This window comes from Saccostrea echinata, unplaced genomic scaffold (genome assembly GCF_033153115.1).
Source record: "Saccostrea echinata isolate AGI-Se365-2 ecotype Australia unplaced genomic scaffold, CSIRO_AGI_Sech_v1 ptg000081l, whole genome shotgun sequence".
NCBI classification, from domain to species: Eukaryota; Metazoa; Mollusca; class Bivalvia; order Ostreida; family Ostreidae; genus Saccostrea; species Saccostrea echinata.
The window spans coordinates 2,177,399-2,194,243 of NW_026889830.1; the positions used below are offsets into that span (position 1 = coordinate 2,177,399).

The following is a 16,845-nucleotide window of genomic DNA, read 5'->3' on the forward strand; positions in this document are numbered from 1 at the left end:
ACGTGCTTCATGATGCATCTTCGGATGCACACTGTCAGACTTGCTTCGGATGCTAGATCTGACTTACATTTTCTTGATGAATGCTCAGGGTATATATTTTGGAGCATGTCTTATTTTCATGTAAATATAATCCCTATCTTGAAGAAATATGCACCGATGATGCATTTAGGGTTTCACATTACCAGAACTGTTACAGATGCCGAATCTTAGATTTTCCGAATGACTGACTGAACTAAAGAGAAGTTTGAGGATTAGTGCATTCATGAACGTTCTTTATCAAGGATATGGTTATAGCCATTCCTTTGAATAGAAACTCTCCTCGTTTCAATCTGTTAGAGAAGGTTCACATATATTTCCGTGTGGTCTACATGTAGGGAACGTAGATTACTTTTAAGACTGGATGTTGATTTGTACGTTCCTGCAGGATATGATTTAACACATACATTTGGTATTTACAAATGTATTTTAAATTGCGGCTATGGTCTAGCAAATCAAATAATGACTAAAGTTGGTGAAACAACATAAGCATCAAAAGGAAGTTGGGAAGCGCGATGAATTACATGTAGGCCCTCGCTTGCCTGAATTGTCTCATTTTTGCTGAAAACATAATGCACCTCTTTAAGTGCGTAAATACTTTTAAGTTTAAGAATGAATAGAAGACATGCACTCAATGTATTTTAGTTTTTTTTTATCATTTGGCTATTTATTCACGCATTCTGTAAGCACTGCATTAGCAATAATAGTCCACTATCGGCACACCAAGTATAACCTGGTTTCCATTAAAAATTGAAAATGCCCTATTTGAAAAATCATTGAAGCGGAAGAAAATGCCAACTTGATCTATAACTCATATACCAAAACAAAAATCAGCTCAATATATGCGATTTTTATTTTTTAGAAAAAACAGAACAAAACAAAAAACACCGAACCCCCCTTTTTTTAATTTGTAAAGTGCGAAAAGCTAAGTGGAACAGACTGACAGATAGACAGAGGGACGGACGGACAACGGACAGACGATGAGGAAACCTATAGACCCCTCCGGCTTCATCGGTATGGGACTAATAATTACTATCTCGATAAAATATTTTGACTGGTAGTAATACGCTTGGTATTATTAAATACAATGTACATTGCAGAATGATTCTTTTAAATATACTTTAAAAATATAAATAGCTGCATTTTTTAATCGTACCGAATTCCAAAATCTGTTAATTTCAATTTTTTTTTTTTAAATTCAATTTAATGATATTACGGTACATTTTATTAATACTATAATTAGCACAATAACTTTAGTTGACAAAAATGTGTCAAACACCTGTCAATGACAGTTTGTGTTTCTCTATGTTTATCTATCTCTTGTCTATATATCTTTACATTTGCTTTTCTACATATGGGAAAATGTTATATATTGATTATTAAGTTTAAGTATAAACTGTCGATTAATTCATTTTTTGAAAATTCCTGTCTTTATTATTCATATACGTTTTATATGTTACATTCATCCTCTTTGGAAGAAGAGTTACAATTAAAACACGAGAAAAATCTTGCACCTTAAAACGCATTCAAATAAAATAAATATCATTAATTTTCTGTAAAGAAAAATATTGAAATTGGTTATTTGATGCCTTTATTCACATTTGTAATATTTCATTTATGATTTTGACGTTAAAGAAACTCCATTACCCCTTTTAAATATGACGCCTCCAAAAATCTTGGGAAGAGGGTATACTTAAATTTTTAATTATCACGTGACCAGAAAATGTGCAGTATAAATTTTTTTCATATTTTTAGGAAGATAACACTTTTATCTACAACATATCACAATTTCATTATATTTCTCGAGGGGCCGAAAAACAGCCTTATCGAAACTCCCCCTTTCCCTACAAGATCAATAGATCCCTGCCCAGCACCAGAACACTTAACCTACTGTTCCAAAATTTCGCAGATCTGGTAAAAATACCATTGCTCACTACAACTTTGTGCTCTGTTTGTCTCCCAGATGCCCAGGGGCAGAGAAGATTTTCAAAGCATTAACTATAAATGCATTAATATTTTCACTGCAGTAAAACTTGTTTAATCCGGACACCACTGGTTTCATAGAAAATGACTGGATAAGAAATAATATTCCGAATTAGACAACAATTTAAACATTACATTGTAATAAGCAAGATTTCAGAATGCACAACATCCGGATTAGACAAGTTTAACTGTATAATGAATTGAATAGAGTTCAGCCATAACATCAGAACCCCTGACCCAGGGGCATGAAATTCACAATTTTAGAAGAGGCACCTTGCTCATCATAACCATGCATTTAGTTGGTGTGCTTATACATAGGAGCAGAGAAGATTTTCAAAGAATTTATACATTTTCACTTTATGATCAAATGATCCCCCGTTAACACCAGAACCACTAACCCAGGGGCCACGAAATTCACAATTTTTGAAAAGGCACCCTCGCTCATTTTAATCATGCACTTTGTCTGCTGTATACATAAAAATCTTAGGGAGTTATAAAATTTCATTGCAAAACCTCAAAACGAACTAAAGTTATTATCTGGAAAACATTTTATGTATAAATATGTGAATTTCTGATCTACCGTACTTTTGATCTCTCGACCTCAAAATCCAAAGAGGTCTTCTTAAAGTCATAGAGAGTTATGATATAAAACTTAATCATGATAGCGAAACCTTAACTTTTTGAGATGTCATCTGGAAACAAGTGTTACAAACAGATAGAATAACAGATCTACACAGACTGATGGATGGACCGACAAACGGACCAAAATTAATATATAGGGGTTTAAAGAAATATTCATCTGTGAAAAGACCATAATAAAATGTTTATGTGAAATAACGTCTCTTAACTGTGTATAGGATATATGCAGACAATACATAATACACTACCTTCAACATTCCATTGATTTATGAATTCCATGGATAGAAAAACATATAAGACACGGTTGTGTAGTTTTTTTAACATTCAGACTTGCACGCATCATTAAATTGTATTTCCTTTTGGTGTTCCGTTAGAATGACATGTATATGTGATATTCTGCTGGGTAATTAATTTTAAAAATAATAAAGTTTAACGTCTCTGCTTAGTGCTAGTACACAATGCAGAAAATTTTCCATTAACTGTTCAATGAAACCAGGGATATTTTTTGGATGCCTGATCCGCATACGAATACATGTTTAATCTCTTTTTTCAATCCAATTCAATTCAACGACTGTAATATTCGACTATGAGAATTTCACTGGTTTGAAAACAAGTACTGTAATATAAAATAGATTGGGGGTGAGAAAAGGGGCCCTTTCTCATTTCCCAACCACTGGTCATCAATAAATTACTTTGATAGCATAGATCATCCTAGAAACAGGAACTTTGTAGATGTGTATAGTTTACAAGACTGGATGTATTTATCAAAGTATTGCATGCTCAAGATGAGTTAATTCCCACTGACCTAAGATATGATCTTGAATAAAGATCATGCTACAGTTAGGTCATTGACAACAACAAAACAGTCTGGAATTGGTCAAAACCTGGCCACGATTTCAGTCAGTTCAACTGAGTTAAAATCTTGATGTATCTTTAGGTCATAGGTTAGAGTTCGAATTCATTCTAGTAAAGGTTTTAAGTTGTGGCCAGGACATGTTCGCAATATTTTATAGTCTAGTGACATTGACCTTGATATAACATTTTAGAGATATCATATATGATTTCTGATTTCTGGACAAAAAAGGGGAACAAACAGGCAGACAGACAATTGCAATGACAGCAGAATAATATTATAACAACCATGTCGGAGGAGGGGAAAATCATTAAGAACTTTTTCATGAGTTTAGATTTTTAAAGGGTAATAATAGTCAAATACACATAATTTTTTTTCTTCCTCTTTTACTTTCTCCTTTAAATCAATATTGTTGTATAGGTATCAAATTAATTTAACACACAAGCAAACGGGTGATTATTAGTTAAATATCGATGTGTCATCGATCTTCAGAGTGCTTCATGAATTTGTGATGACAAAAAGACGATCACAAAGAATGCCATATATGTAAATGGCAGATTTATTTACTTGTATTTGTATATTCTATAATGATTAAACTCCCTGTTTTGTGCAAGATATTGACTTACTGATCTGTTCGAAACAATACATAATTTGTCCTCTGTCTACTTCGATTCTGTGTAGTATCAAATAACTACAATGATTTTAGTTTACTGATTATTTATTCTGGCTGAAATTAAAAAAAAAATATATAATTTTTTTAAAGGCATAAAAAATATGGTCGTTATATCTGTTCTGGGGTTTAAGCTGAAATTTTGATTTTCTTCATTGGGTATACTATTAACTATATACTCTGAGAGGCTTAATACGACTTTAAATGGTGTTTACCAAAATTCATAAGAAACTTAATCCTCATCACTTATGCATATGGCTGCCTATACACATTGTAACTATTTAAATATACTTTGCACGATACACCTTTATGCCCCTTAAGGCTTTGGCGTCTTTAAAGTCGACGACTCGTACAAACTAGATTTCTGCGAAAGTTGATATGCCGAAATTTCATGGACCATGGTGTATGAAAAAATGTCAACGCCATATAACTGATTCTTCTGCACTTCGTGGGTGACCACAGCGTGTTTCAATCTTTTCAACATTGGTTTACCACAACAAAAGTCTATGCTCTATGAGAGATGCACTGCGTGTAGCACAAAATCGAATATCCCTTAATGTTCGAAAAGAAGTATTCTTTTGTTAAGGAGGTACATTAAGTATCGGTCTAAATGGATATATGATCGTTATACCTTAATATTGGATGTGGTCGATTTGCAGAGTAAATAAAAGATTATGGATGCATGGGACCCCTTTAATACTGGTATCAATTGGTCCAAGTTTTACAGTACTGCATTATTATCTAAATACACCCCGTCAGGGAGGAGAAATCGACGTTCTGTTTCGTCCTAAATAACTTATTGAAAAGTGGATTGAAAGAGCTTTTGATTTTAAAGACATAACACACTGATTTATGTTAAAGTGACTGGGCTATAAACTTTTTTAATGAAAGTGCTGTGCTAAAATTTGAGTGAAACTTCAAAGTCTTTAATCGGATTTGTTGTGTAATACGGACCAAATACAAAATATTTTGTTGCAAGCTTATAATAAGATCAACGTCGATAGAATTCTACAAATCGCAAGAGGACGTTGTCCTATTTCCTCTACCAATTTATATATACGTATATGGGATGTTTAAATTATGATGGGGAAAATATGGAAATGCAGTTTATGTTATGTTCTGAATTAATTTGTGTTTCGTTTGTAAAACATCAACGACTCCATGTCGGCTAGACGACCGATGACGAGAGAAAAAACGACCCTACCCCAAATCGGCAGGGATGAGGTGCTGTTTACACCCACCCTGGTGTCCGAGCTGACTGAAATTTTCCCACTTATTGGGTTAAACAGAATTGATATCAGATTTAGTCAGAAAAAGATTGAAAGGACTGGACATCAATTTACCATTATTAAGAAACGGGTGGAACCAATCACGGACGACAGGCAAGTATTCCTCGAAAAGCGCGAATATGGCTTATATATTTTATTATAATTCTTTCTTAAACTGGAAAATACTGAATACTGTTTGTAGAAAATAGCAACGGTGACATTTTAAACAGCTTTGGGCCACAGTTTCTTTAAGCCCAAAAAGAAAAGAAAAAAAACCGCTGTGTAGATAACGGGAGAATACACATACACTCCGTAGTTCAGAATTTCGCAGGTGCACGAAAATCGAAAACCAGAGCTTTGAGGTTCTGTACACAGATTTTTTGACACGTTTAAAACCTGCACGTATTTGCTTTTCAGCAGAAAGTGAATGAATATGAGAGAGGTAAAGCTGTAGAACAAAAAACGATCAAATTACTTTAAGAAAATGTAAATTAAAACCTTATTGAATTGAAACCAGAGACTGGGTTTAATTCGGTGCAAGTTAAGCAGTGTATCCATATAGTTAGAAAAACTTTTTCCCGTTTAGTTGCATAGTTGTACAATATTAACATAAATACAAATAATTTATATTTCTAACATTTTTCACCGTTACTCAGTTAAAAAATGACTAATTCTATAGATATAGGAACAATCGAATAGAATAGATAGTATTTCCAAATTAGGGCCCCATGGGGCATGACACGTAACAATAATTCACGTAAAATAGATAAGTACAATATACATGTAACTAATTAGCTCGTGGTTCACTTTGTTTAATAAGAAATGGTATAATGACTAGATATAATGTAACTTAGAGAATCAACTCACTGTTCTGTTTGAATGATATAGTATGATGACAAGTTACACAAACTTGAAAAATTAATGTACAGAAAGTTAGTTAACATCATAAATTTTATAATTTAACACTTATGCAACATGGTGAATATAACATTACGATTGGAAAATCAATAAGTTAAATCAGTGGTGTGTAGTTTAAGTACAGAGACATGGTTACTAACAGATAGCAGGATGTACAAGGGACAAAGTCGTATTAATTATGCATATTTATAAAGATAATGACAAAGAAACATGTTAAAAATCAATAAATGATTGCTTACGCATAGATGTACCGAAGAAATTTTAAAAAAAAATTAAAAATTAAAAAAAAAAACATGAAGTAACAAGAGACGGTGCTAAAGGTCATTAATTGGTCCACTTGGAGCATTATTTCAATGTTATATATATGTTGTAAGTATAATAATAATATAATAAAGAAAATCATACACTGCTAAAGAAATACAAAATATTGTATGAGTTCATAGCTTGAGTAAGATACGAGATAATATATACGTGTATGGATTAACAGCAAAGAACAACAATAAGAGACAATGCTACAGGACATACCAAATCCACTCTTGTCTAGTTCAATTATTACATACATGTATACAACACAAATAAATATACAAAATCTTACTAGATGACACTCTTTGAAAAATCAAAAATCTTGAAAAAATTTATAAGATTATACACTTAAACCTCATGAGCTCAGCATCTGTCATAGTATGCAAAGAAAATCATAGTCTTCACAATTCAAAAGCCAAACAAATTTATTAGACAGTGTTAAATCATTAAATAATTGACAAGTGCTCTGTTACCTCTGTATTTTTAATAAGAGTAAATACCTGGTAGTGTTGTGAAAGATAAACCTTGTGATATATTCACTTTTCCTTTTTTTAAGTTAAGTTAAGGAGGCTGAGTGGTTAACAATTTACGCAACAGATCTACCTTAAAATACGAAATAGAATTGTTTTTAGCCAAAAACTATTATTTAGTAGAGAAAAAATCACCATGTTCAGGCTTTTTAAAAGGTTGAGACAGATTTCGTAAGATAAGCTGGGGGATTCCGTTAAAGATCCGGATGCGGTTGCAAAATTTTCAACCCCAGAAAATATGGCTGAAAGAGGCTGACCATTTTCCATGCAATTTCTTATTTACTTTACTTTAATATTTACTTCGTCATCAATTTAAATTTAGAGCACATCTGAATAATCCAGATGACTCCCGAAGTATTACGTCCAACATCAAATGTATTACGTTCTAAATGGAAACATTTCCCCAATTTCATACCGGTATGCATAATCATTCGTGTGTATGGGAAGGGGGTGGTGGGTTTGGGGGTTGTATCTTTCTTTTGATATACATGTAAAAATAGTCTAAATTGTATGCTAAAATTTATAGCTAAAAACTAAGAGGTCCGTTCTCTGCTAATCTATTTAATTTTGATCCTGTACTCCCGAAAACAATAGATTAAGTGTTTGCATCACACGTCAATTACAATCATTGAAATAATTCTTTTAAACTTATGGATTAGTGACTTTGCACAGAGATTTTAAAGTGACCATAACACTTGTTTCAAATGCCTTGTATAAACACATCCCTTTTAATTCCGTTTTTTGGTCTGTGAACGGTGCCAAAAATGTTTATCTTTGGGTTGTAATGTAAAGATAATTCGATCATTTAATCAACGACTGCATTCAATAGACAGGTTCTTTTTTAAAACCTGTGTATATTTTGATATCAAATAGTTATGTATTGAGTTTACTTCTAAGCAGACACATTATTTGCGGGTGACGATAAGGTCCGCTCGATTCAGAGCAACCATGGACAGTCTTGCTGTCTCTGGCAATGCTGTGGCTATCAGGTAGGAAATCTATGTGTCCTTGTTACGCTTTCATCTTGTGATAAAAGAAATATACAGGTAACATTCCTGTAACTTTGAGATCAAGTAAAGACTCAGGCCATGTCATTGTCATTCACATTTTGTGAGGGGTTCTTTTAATTACTAGTGTCTCAATTCTTTGTATTGATTTCAGCATTTTAAACCTTTATATTACATTGGTATCGAATTCTAATAGATGTCAAGTTATTGTTCATGGTTACATGAACAATGCCGTTCAATGACACTATTGGAAATTCATGTAGCGGTTGTTATACTGTTTGCTTTTCTGCGGTATTTGGTGGTTTTTCAAAAACTCCATTTCGCTAAAGAAAATCCGCGATAAAATCCAACAAATTCTGATATTAAAATTTGCAGTGCTTTAATGTTTGGTTATCTTATGCATAATACATCAAAGCAGAAATTCTTTTGTTTAGAAGATTGCTTTCATTTTTGAAGTTTTTACTTCGATCTTCATTTCATTACTATTATATTCATAGATCTTATACATGTATTAGAACATATGAAGACAAGGTTCTGGAATTTCTTTCAAATTAAGACCCTCTGCTAAAGTTTTCCATACATTGCAACTTTTGTACTCTTTGAATGTAGCTCTTAATCCCACTTCTTTTGATTGTTGTCCATAAATGAGGCATTTTACAGTGTGGCATTGTTTAAATGTTTGAGAGTTTCGTGAGAATATATGGTTTTGCTTTAAACGCTGATAGCCGAACAAGAGTTTACAGTTACGGGATATAATCTAAAGTTTACAATCGATGTCAAAAGTTTTTACAACTTATTGCCCGTGACATATTGAAGCGAATGTATTTCCTTTTCGGTAGGAAAAAATGACCGTCAAAGGGACAATTTAAGAAGAAATTCTCTACCAGGAAATAGGAATCAAAAACCAAATGATTACTGCGTGTTTTTCTGTGTCGCTCAATTTATTGAGGATTTAAGCGCTCTTAGTGCCAGCTTTTGCAAGAGGTTCTGGAATGTTAACGTGACGACCATATGTTAGAGAATTGAAATGGGTCTTGTGTTTTAAGCAAATGAAGGAAAAATAAATTAAAACCTTTGGAGTACCAGCCTATCACGTTTGATCCTTAATCAAATAGATGGAGATCGACATAAAAATCTTATCTTTGAATAAACAATCGACATGTCATGTACCCAACCATTTATATTTTATATCTCTTTAATGTGCAGTATGCTTGATCGCCAATTTCAAATAATTGGTAGTGGTCCTGTTATTTTAGTAGATAACGCCGTTTAAATTCAAGTGTAAATATTGCTGTTGAGATTTTTTCAAGAGTTTCAGGCGTCTCCTAAAAGGGATATTAACTTATTATAAAGTCACTGATCACTTTATTGCTCTGAGTGACGTTACATATTTTGAAGATCCAAATTCCATTGTCCAGAAACAGACCTAATCTTATGACCGTTTGGACAAAAACTGGGAACTCATTTAGGCCATGTACTGAAAGCATTGGAGTAATTTATCACACTATTCATATAAACATAACTCGGTTGTGACTGGTCGCCTTTAACTTTATGATAGGATATCATGTTAGTGTTAGTTTGGAAAGGTTTTCCGATTGTGAAGACATTTATGAAATTCTTATGAATCACTTGGTAATATGACAGCACGGAGGAAAAAATGCAATTTTTGTTTGCTCTCTGCTCGCATAACGCCGCGAGAGTCCAGGTAAGAAATTTTGTTTCCTTTCATGCATCCATTGTTGGATGTTTGGAGGTCTTATAGAAGCTTCGAGGAAAACATTGGTAAACCTAAGAATAACGAATAATGCCTATTGGAAGTACTGCATTTATACCCGTGGGTTTGGTCAAACAAATATAATTTCCTTATTTTAATTTTTCTTTGCGGATTTGTGAATGCTATTGTTGGTTCGTTGGGATTAAATCTGAACACAATTATGCACATTTCTCGATCTGAATAATGAAAGTAATTTTTGTGTAAGACGTTTTCTTAAAATACATTCTGCATTTTTTAATTTATTTTTTTTTTTATGTCGTCTCGAGCTCATTTGACTTTATATGAGAGTCTCCTACCTGGTATAGGTCACTTTGATGAAAAACCTGTCTCAAATGGTTATCGTCCACATAAATTGTAGAGGAGAAAGTCATTCTGTTCTCAAACACTGGTATCTGGCCTTGTCAATGGTTTATCTGATATGATTTATTACCCGTGTCACATTCTCATTCACAACTCTTGAAACAGTATGAATTTTTAATGATTTGCAAATGGTGGACAGAAGACAAAAGATATTTTCCTGGAGTGTTTGGTTTACTTCGCTTAAATGTGACTGTTGTTTTATCTTTTTTCAGGGCAATGGACAGCAGCAGTGATGGATTCGATCTTCCAGAAGATGCCATAGACAAAGTTGCCAAAGCCAATTCCGTGAGGACGGAATCTGCTCAAATTCTTCCAGAGGTACGAGCCTCACCCTGTGCTATTCATTTCAAAAAGGACAAAAGAAATGATTTACTTTTTCACAGTAATTATCACGCTGGACAACATTCGCCAAGTACTGTGAGGAAATCTAAACTGATAAAAGACGGAAAGAAACAGAGGGGCCCTGAGAATCCCGAGCGCAGGCAACCCCCACCTTTGTTGAATACCTTACCGAGGGGCATGCCCTCCAAAGAGTTTGTCATGACCTGGTTAATGCATGGGTCAGAACCTAGTGGGAAAAGCCATTTCCCAGACATTGTTATTCCAGACGGAAGACCTAAGAGATCAAAAGGAAGAGAATCCCTGCGGAAATCTACTATTAGTGAATAATCAGACTCTTTCGAGTGATTTTAAGAATCATACAAATCATTTAAAAACAAAGATTCAGTTTCTAGTCAATATTAGTTGGAATATGATGTGCTCTGATTCAATGAAGAATCTATTTACTGCATTTGTTTCACAGCAAGTATTGTGACCGTAAAAGGATGTTTTGTGATATTGTGCTACAGCTGTATGTAACTACTACACTGTAATACATGTAGTATGCGTGTTTATCATTGAACAGGTGCGTGGATCATAAATCTTATTTCAGTGTCATGGCATTATTTACTTACATACATAAAATGTATTTATTTTAACAAGTCTGACATGAATGATACTGTGAGTTTGTTATAGTATTATTATTAAAGTTAATATGATTAGTTTTCCGTCGTTATATAAGGTATATGCTCAGCTTTACAAGAATACTAGCAGCATGCTGAAGGGGTACATGTACTTTAATTTTTGAATACTAGCACTTTGAATATTTATTATTTATTTATGTATTCTTGTTACTGAGTTCAGTTTTAACTCGTGTGCATTTCCATCAGAGGTAACTTTCTACAATTTTTCTTCCCCATCGCAACTACTTGAATTGTTTCAGGAAAAGTTGGCACAAATGCCTCACGAGTAAAGAGGATTTACGTTTATACGAACGAAGGACAGGACCTGGTCGAATCCAGAGAAAGAAAGAAAGGAAAAGTGAGGCAATCTAAAACCACATGGTCAGAAAAGTCAACGTTATACGTAGTAGTAATTTAATTAATAGACAGAGGCTAATCATTAAAGCGGATAACTTACCGTAGGTACATGGTTATGGTCGATGATTAAGGGTGCCTCTTCCAAAATTGTGAAATTTGTGGCCCCAGGGTGAGGGGTTCTGCGGGAAGGGGGGCTCTATTGATTATATAGTGAAAGTGCATTATTTCTTTGAAAATTCTCTTCTCTGCTCCTAGATAAACCAAGTATATAGTTATGATGAGCAAGGGCGCCTCTTCCAAAATTGTGAATGTCTTGGCTCCTGGGTCAGGGATTCTGGTGTTAGGGCAGGGCTCTATTAATTATATAGTGAAAATGCATTAATTCTTTCAAAAATCTTCTTTTCTGCCCTTGGGTATTTAGCAGATAAACCAAGTATATAGTTATGATGAGCAAGAGCAACTCTTCCAAATTGTGAATATCTTGACCCCTGTGCTAGGAGTTCTGGTGTTAGGCGGGCACTCTATAGTGAAACTGCATTAATTCTTTGAAAATCTTCTCTGCTCCTAGGTATTTAGCAGATAAACTAAGTGCATGATTATGATGATCAAGGATGCCTCTTCCAAAATTGTGAAATTTGTGGCCCCAGGATCAGGGGTTCATGTTTTGGAGGTGGTCTATTTAATATATGTATGGTGGAAATGCACTTTTTAAAAAAAAATCTTCTTCTAGGTACTTAACAATAAAACTAATTGCATGGCTATGACGAGCAAGGAAATCTTTTCAAAAAGTTTTAAATTCATAACCCCGGGGATTTTGGTGTTAGGGTGAGGCTCTTTTGAATATACAGTAGAAATACATTATTTCTTTGAAAATCTTCTCTGCCCAAGGAAACATACTAAGTGCATGGTTATGGTGAGCAAGAATGCCTCTTCCAAAATTGTGAATATCTTGGCCCCTGGGTTAGGGACTTTGGTATTAGGGTGGGGCTATATTGAATCTATAGTGAAAATGGATTACTTCCTAGAAAGTCTTCTCTGCTCCTGGGCAAATAGAGTATATAAAGTTGTGATAAGCAAGGGTGTTTTACCAGATTTTGAAATTCTGTACCCTTGGTCAATTCATTAATTTCTACTGAAAGAAGTAATTCCCCTTTGCTATTCACCATAATAGCTAATCACTGTGAATAATGTAACTTAAAGGTCAATTGAATAACAGAATTATACAAGAAATTTTATAAAATTTAATACAAAGGTACTTTCATAGTTTTTTAATGGTCAGGTAAACTTTTAAATAATAGATAAATGAAAATGGGACAAAAATACTGTATCTTTGTACAATAAATAATCTTCAGAGACTAAAAGAGGTTAATGCGAGTGCGAAGGATTGATTGGTTGATTGTATGTTGTTTTACGTCCCGTTCAAGAATTTTTCACTCATATAGAGACGTCACCATATACTGGTTAAGGGCTTCTTTAGACCTTTACTCGGCACTCAGGGATATTGAGCAGTGAGATCGTGCCAACGTCTACCGTGACACGTGGCCTTGGTTTTTAAGGTCTTATCTGAAGGACCCGCAACCTTCACAGTGCCGAGCGCTTGGCGAAGGAACAGTTGCTACCTATTTTTTATCGACTTAGGTCAGTCGCGGCCGTGATTCGAACACACGACCTTCCCCGATTACGGAGCGAGCGCTCTACCTACTGAGCTACCGTGATGGCTACACGAGAAGAAAACTCTTTTTCTGTGGCCTTCAACTCAACATATCGACGACGTTTTATCAATTAAAAACAGTTACTTTCATTCATATATCGACTCGATATAACCCCGTGAACTCGAAATAAAGACACTACAGAGTCTGCCACATCTGTTTCATATTTGGATGTTTTACGGACGATAGACGATAATGGCCAATTAATAAGTAAATTGTATGAGAAACGATCGAGATGACTTCACCTTTTCAATCGTCAACTTTCCTTATGTAGTAATATTCCAACATCGCCTGCATAGTGTGTTTATGTCTCCCAAATGATTCGATACCCAAGAGTACGATCAATTTTTAAGCCGAGGCAAGTCACTGACAAATAAGTTGACATTACAAAGATTTCAACAACCTGTTTAAAGTCAGCTTTTGCAAATTCTATGGTCATTTTAATGACCTTGATTGTAAATACAACCTGTTGTTGGGTCGTTTTTGTCTAACACGTTTCATATCATTTTGTTAGGTCATCGCTTTTATACTAAATTTGACTACAGGGAACTCCTTCTACCTGATCATTATATAGAGCTCACGGTGGGTGTGATCGGTCACAGGGGATGCTTACTCCTTCTAGACACCTGATCCCACCTCTGGTGTTTCCAAGGTCCGTACTTTTGCCCTGTTCACGATTCTCTTTGTTTAGTGGATTTATGGGATTAATCACTGTTCGTTATCTTCACCTTTTACATTGAAAATCTTTTCAAATGATTAAAGATACAGAAATCTTAAATTTTGAGCTATTGCGTGCATTAAGTCACTGTTGAATCGTTAATTAATTTGCTGAATTGATGCACACAATAATTGAATTGTTGTTCTCCTCAAACGAATGTTTTGTTAGATTCATAGTATATATACAATCTCCATGAGTAGAAGAAATTCAAAGACAAAATATATTTTTAAAAGTATTACGACTACTAGTAACTGATGCTTAAACCATGAACCAGGGCCATAAATTTGTTTGGCAGTAAAAACACTTTTGGTTGGCATAATAAGTACTTATCATGTAAACGGGTTGACAGCTATATGTCTGTGAGTAAAGAATAAGATTTTCAAAGGTATAGTTTATTTTAATCTGACCCACTTAGTCCCCTCTGAGGCCTGAACCATTGACCTGGGAGCCTTGAATTTCAGTAAAGGAACTATTTATTATAATCATGGAAACAGTTTGCCTGATAAATGCTCAAAAATAGAGAATTTCAAAATTGTAGTAATGGGACTATTTTTTATAATCGTGGAAACATTTTGCCTGATAAATGCTCAAAAATAGAGAATTTCAAAATCGTAATCAAGGGACTATTTATTATAATCATGGAAACAGTTTGCCTGATAAATGTTCAAGGATATAGAGAGGTACATTTTCAAAGAATTTAATTTATGTTCAATATACATGTACATTGTACAGTAGTTTCTATATCATATCATATATATATATTCTTATATTGGTTGTATTCTTCTTCTTTATTATTCCCACCTCTCTTATTAGCTCAATCTTGATCACATGATCAAGTATGTAACAGCATCACATGATCAAGTATGTAACAGCATACCAAAAATGTATATTAGGAAAGCCCACTAGTATCAAGTGAAAAAAATTACAACCTTATGAATATGAGAATATTACAATATGAAGTAGTATACTGACTTCATACTTGTAAACATTATAAAAATCTGTGAAACAACAATAGTGATGATTTCACAATACATGTAGTTAATATCACTATGCTTTTAAACAAAGATACTTTCACACCTATTTGCAATTGAGATATAATAGTAGATATAATATTGCATAACCATATCATGAATATGGATATACTCTATATTGTAAATACATGTATTGATTGTTCATAAATTGATACAAAAAATATTACAACAAATATTGTCATTCCCTTAATTCTATCCACGAGGTCAATTCATAGATTTATCGACTTCACAGAAAATGCATATCGAACTCCCACTTCGTGCTCGGTAGCTGTGCTTTCCTGTGAAGTTGATATTTCTATGGTCGACCTTATGAAAGGGCAATATTTAAAGTGTACAATGTATGAGTTTCGGGATATGTGCAATGATTTCTGTATTTAGTATGTGAGTTTGTGGGAGCACACCTAGAAATTCTAAGCATTTTCGTCCAGTTTAGATTTAAGATGAACTCAATAAAAGCGTGATTATACATCCCCCAGCCCACCCCTGGGCGTGAGATCAAGTGTCGCGAGGCAATATTAATATCAGCAGTTTTGAGGGATGGATTCTAAATATAACAGGTTTCAAATAAAAACTTGGAATCCTAGAGTTCAACTAGGAAAACAATTAAACACCCTTTTACCTTTTCTTTGGGTGGGTGGGAGTAGGGGGTGAGTATCCATATTATGTATGCTCAAAAATTAAAATAAATAAATAAATAGTATAAATACATGTAAATAAATAAAACATAGTGATGAATAAAAATAAAATTTGAAGAATCGAAACTGCGATCCTTTTCTTCTGATGTTAGAAAGCAAAGTATAGGATTTATGGAGAAAGACAATTTTGGTAAGACGAAGTACACATGTAATGTGGAGAAGAAAATAGTTTTCGGAGATATCATCGGTGCATAAGATATATTTTTTTTATTTGAGTTTTGGGATGTTTTTTAAAATGAGTTAAAAATAATTAGTAAATGCAAATAAAATATACAATAAATGCAGAGGCACTACTGTTTATTATAAAAGTATTTGTGGAAAACTTGCAAACCCGGAGTGTATTCTAGAGTATGGAAAGAATACGGCAAAAATTCTGAAAAAAAGGAAAATAAATTCCGCATGCAAAATAGAAGAATTGCGGCAGCAAAATAAGAATCAAATCAGGGGAAATAAATGCTATTTATTGTATCTGAAAAAATAAAAATTTTATTTCTCTGTTCATCTGTTAAGAAATTTCAGCCGCTACCGAAGTTGATGTTTTTGTCAAAAGTTTATAATTTTACATACATGAAACAATGACAATCAAACTTTCCATAAAGTACGTATGGAGTCTTGACTATGATACTTTAAAAGTTTTGAGTTGATCCCAGGTCTGGTTTGAAGTTGTTGTTCTTGCCGATAAAGCGCAGGCACTATACATGGAGGCAGACAACAGGCGCGGATCCAGGAATTTTTTTCAAAGGGGGGGGGGGTCCACCCCAGTCAAAAAAAATCCAATCCGGAAAATTCTTGACAAGCAAAAAAAAAAAAACAAAACAAAACAAAACAAAAAAACAAAACAAAACAAAACAAAACGTAAACTCTTTTCCCAAACGTGAAAACCTATTTCGGGGGGGGGGGGGGGGGGGGGGTAGTCGTTGACTTCTAAATCTTCATAGATGTACCTATGACTTTTCATACCAACTTTACACAGATCCGCGTGTTCGAGGGGGG

The 16,845-nt window shown here is 33.9% G+C and overlaps 1 protein-coding gene across 1 annotated transcript; it reads left to right on the forward strand.

Moving 5' to 3' along the window:
* Positions 1-5,327: 5,327 nt before the first annotated feature.
* LOC133176804 (uncharacterized) lies at positions 5,328-11,368 on the forward strand. The gene is made up of 2 exons (XM_061311874.1): positions 5,328-5,563; positions 10,554-11,368. Exons 1-2 carry the CDS (start codon positions 5,343-5,345, stop codon positions 11,008-11,010), a joined length of 678 nt encoding a protein of 225 aa, XP_061167858.1. The 5' UTR covers positions 5,328-5,342; the 3' UTR covers positions 11,011-11,368.
* Positions 11,369-16,845: the final 5,477 nt, after the last annotated feature.

What these genes read in the sequence shown, in the direction of transcription:
- LOC133176804 (XM_061311874.1), top strand. Translation starts at nt 5,343, where the DNA reads ATGTCGGCTAGACGACCGATGACGAGAGAAAAAACGACCCTACCCCAA. An exon ending in GAACCAATCACGGACGACAG is followed by an intron (nt 5,564 to 10,553) that starts GCAAGTATTCCT and finishes ATCTTTTTTCAG; the next exon opens with GGCAATGGACAGCAGCAGTG.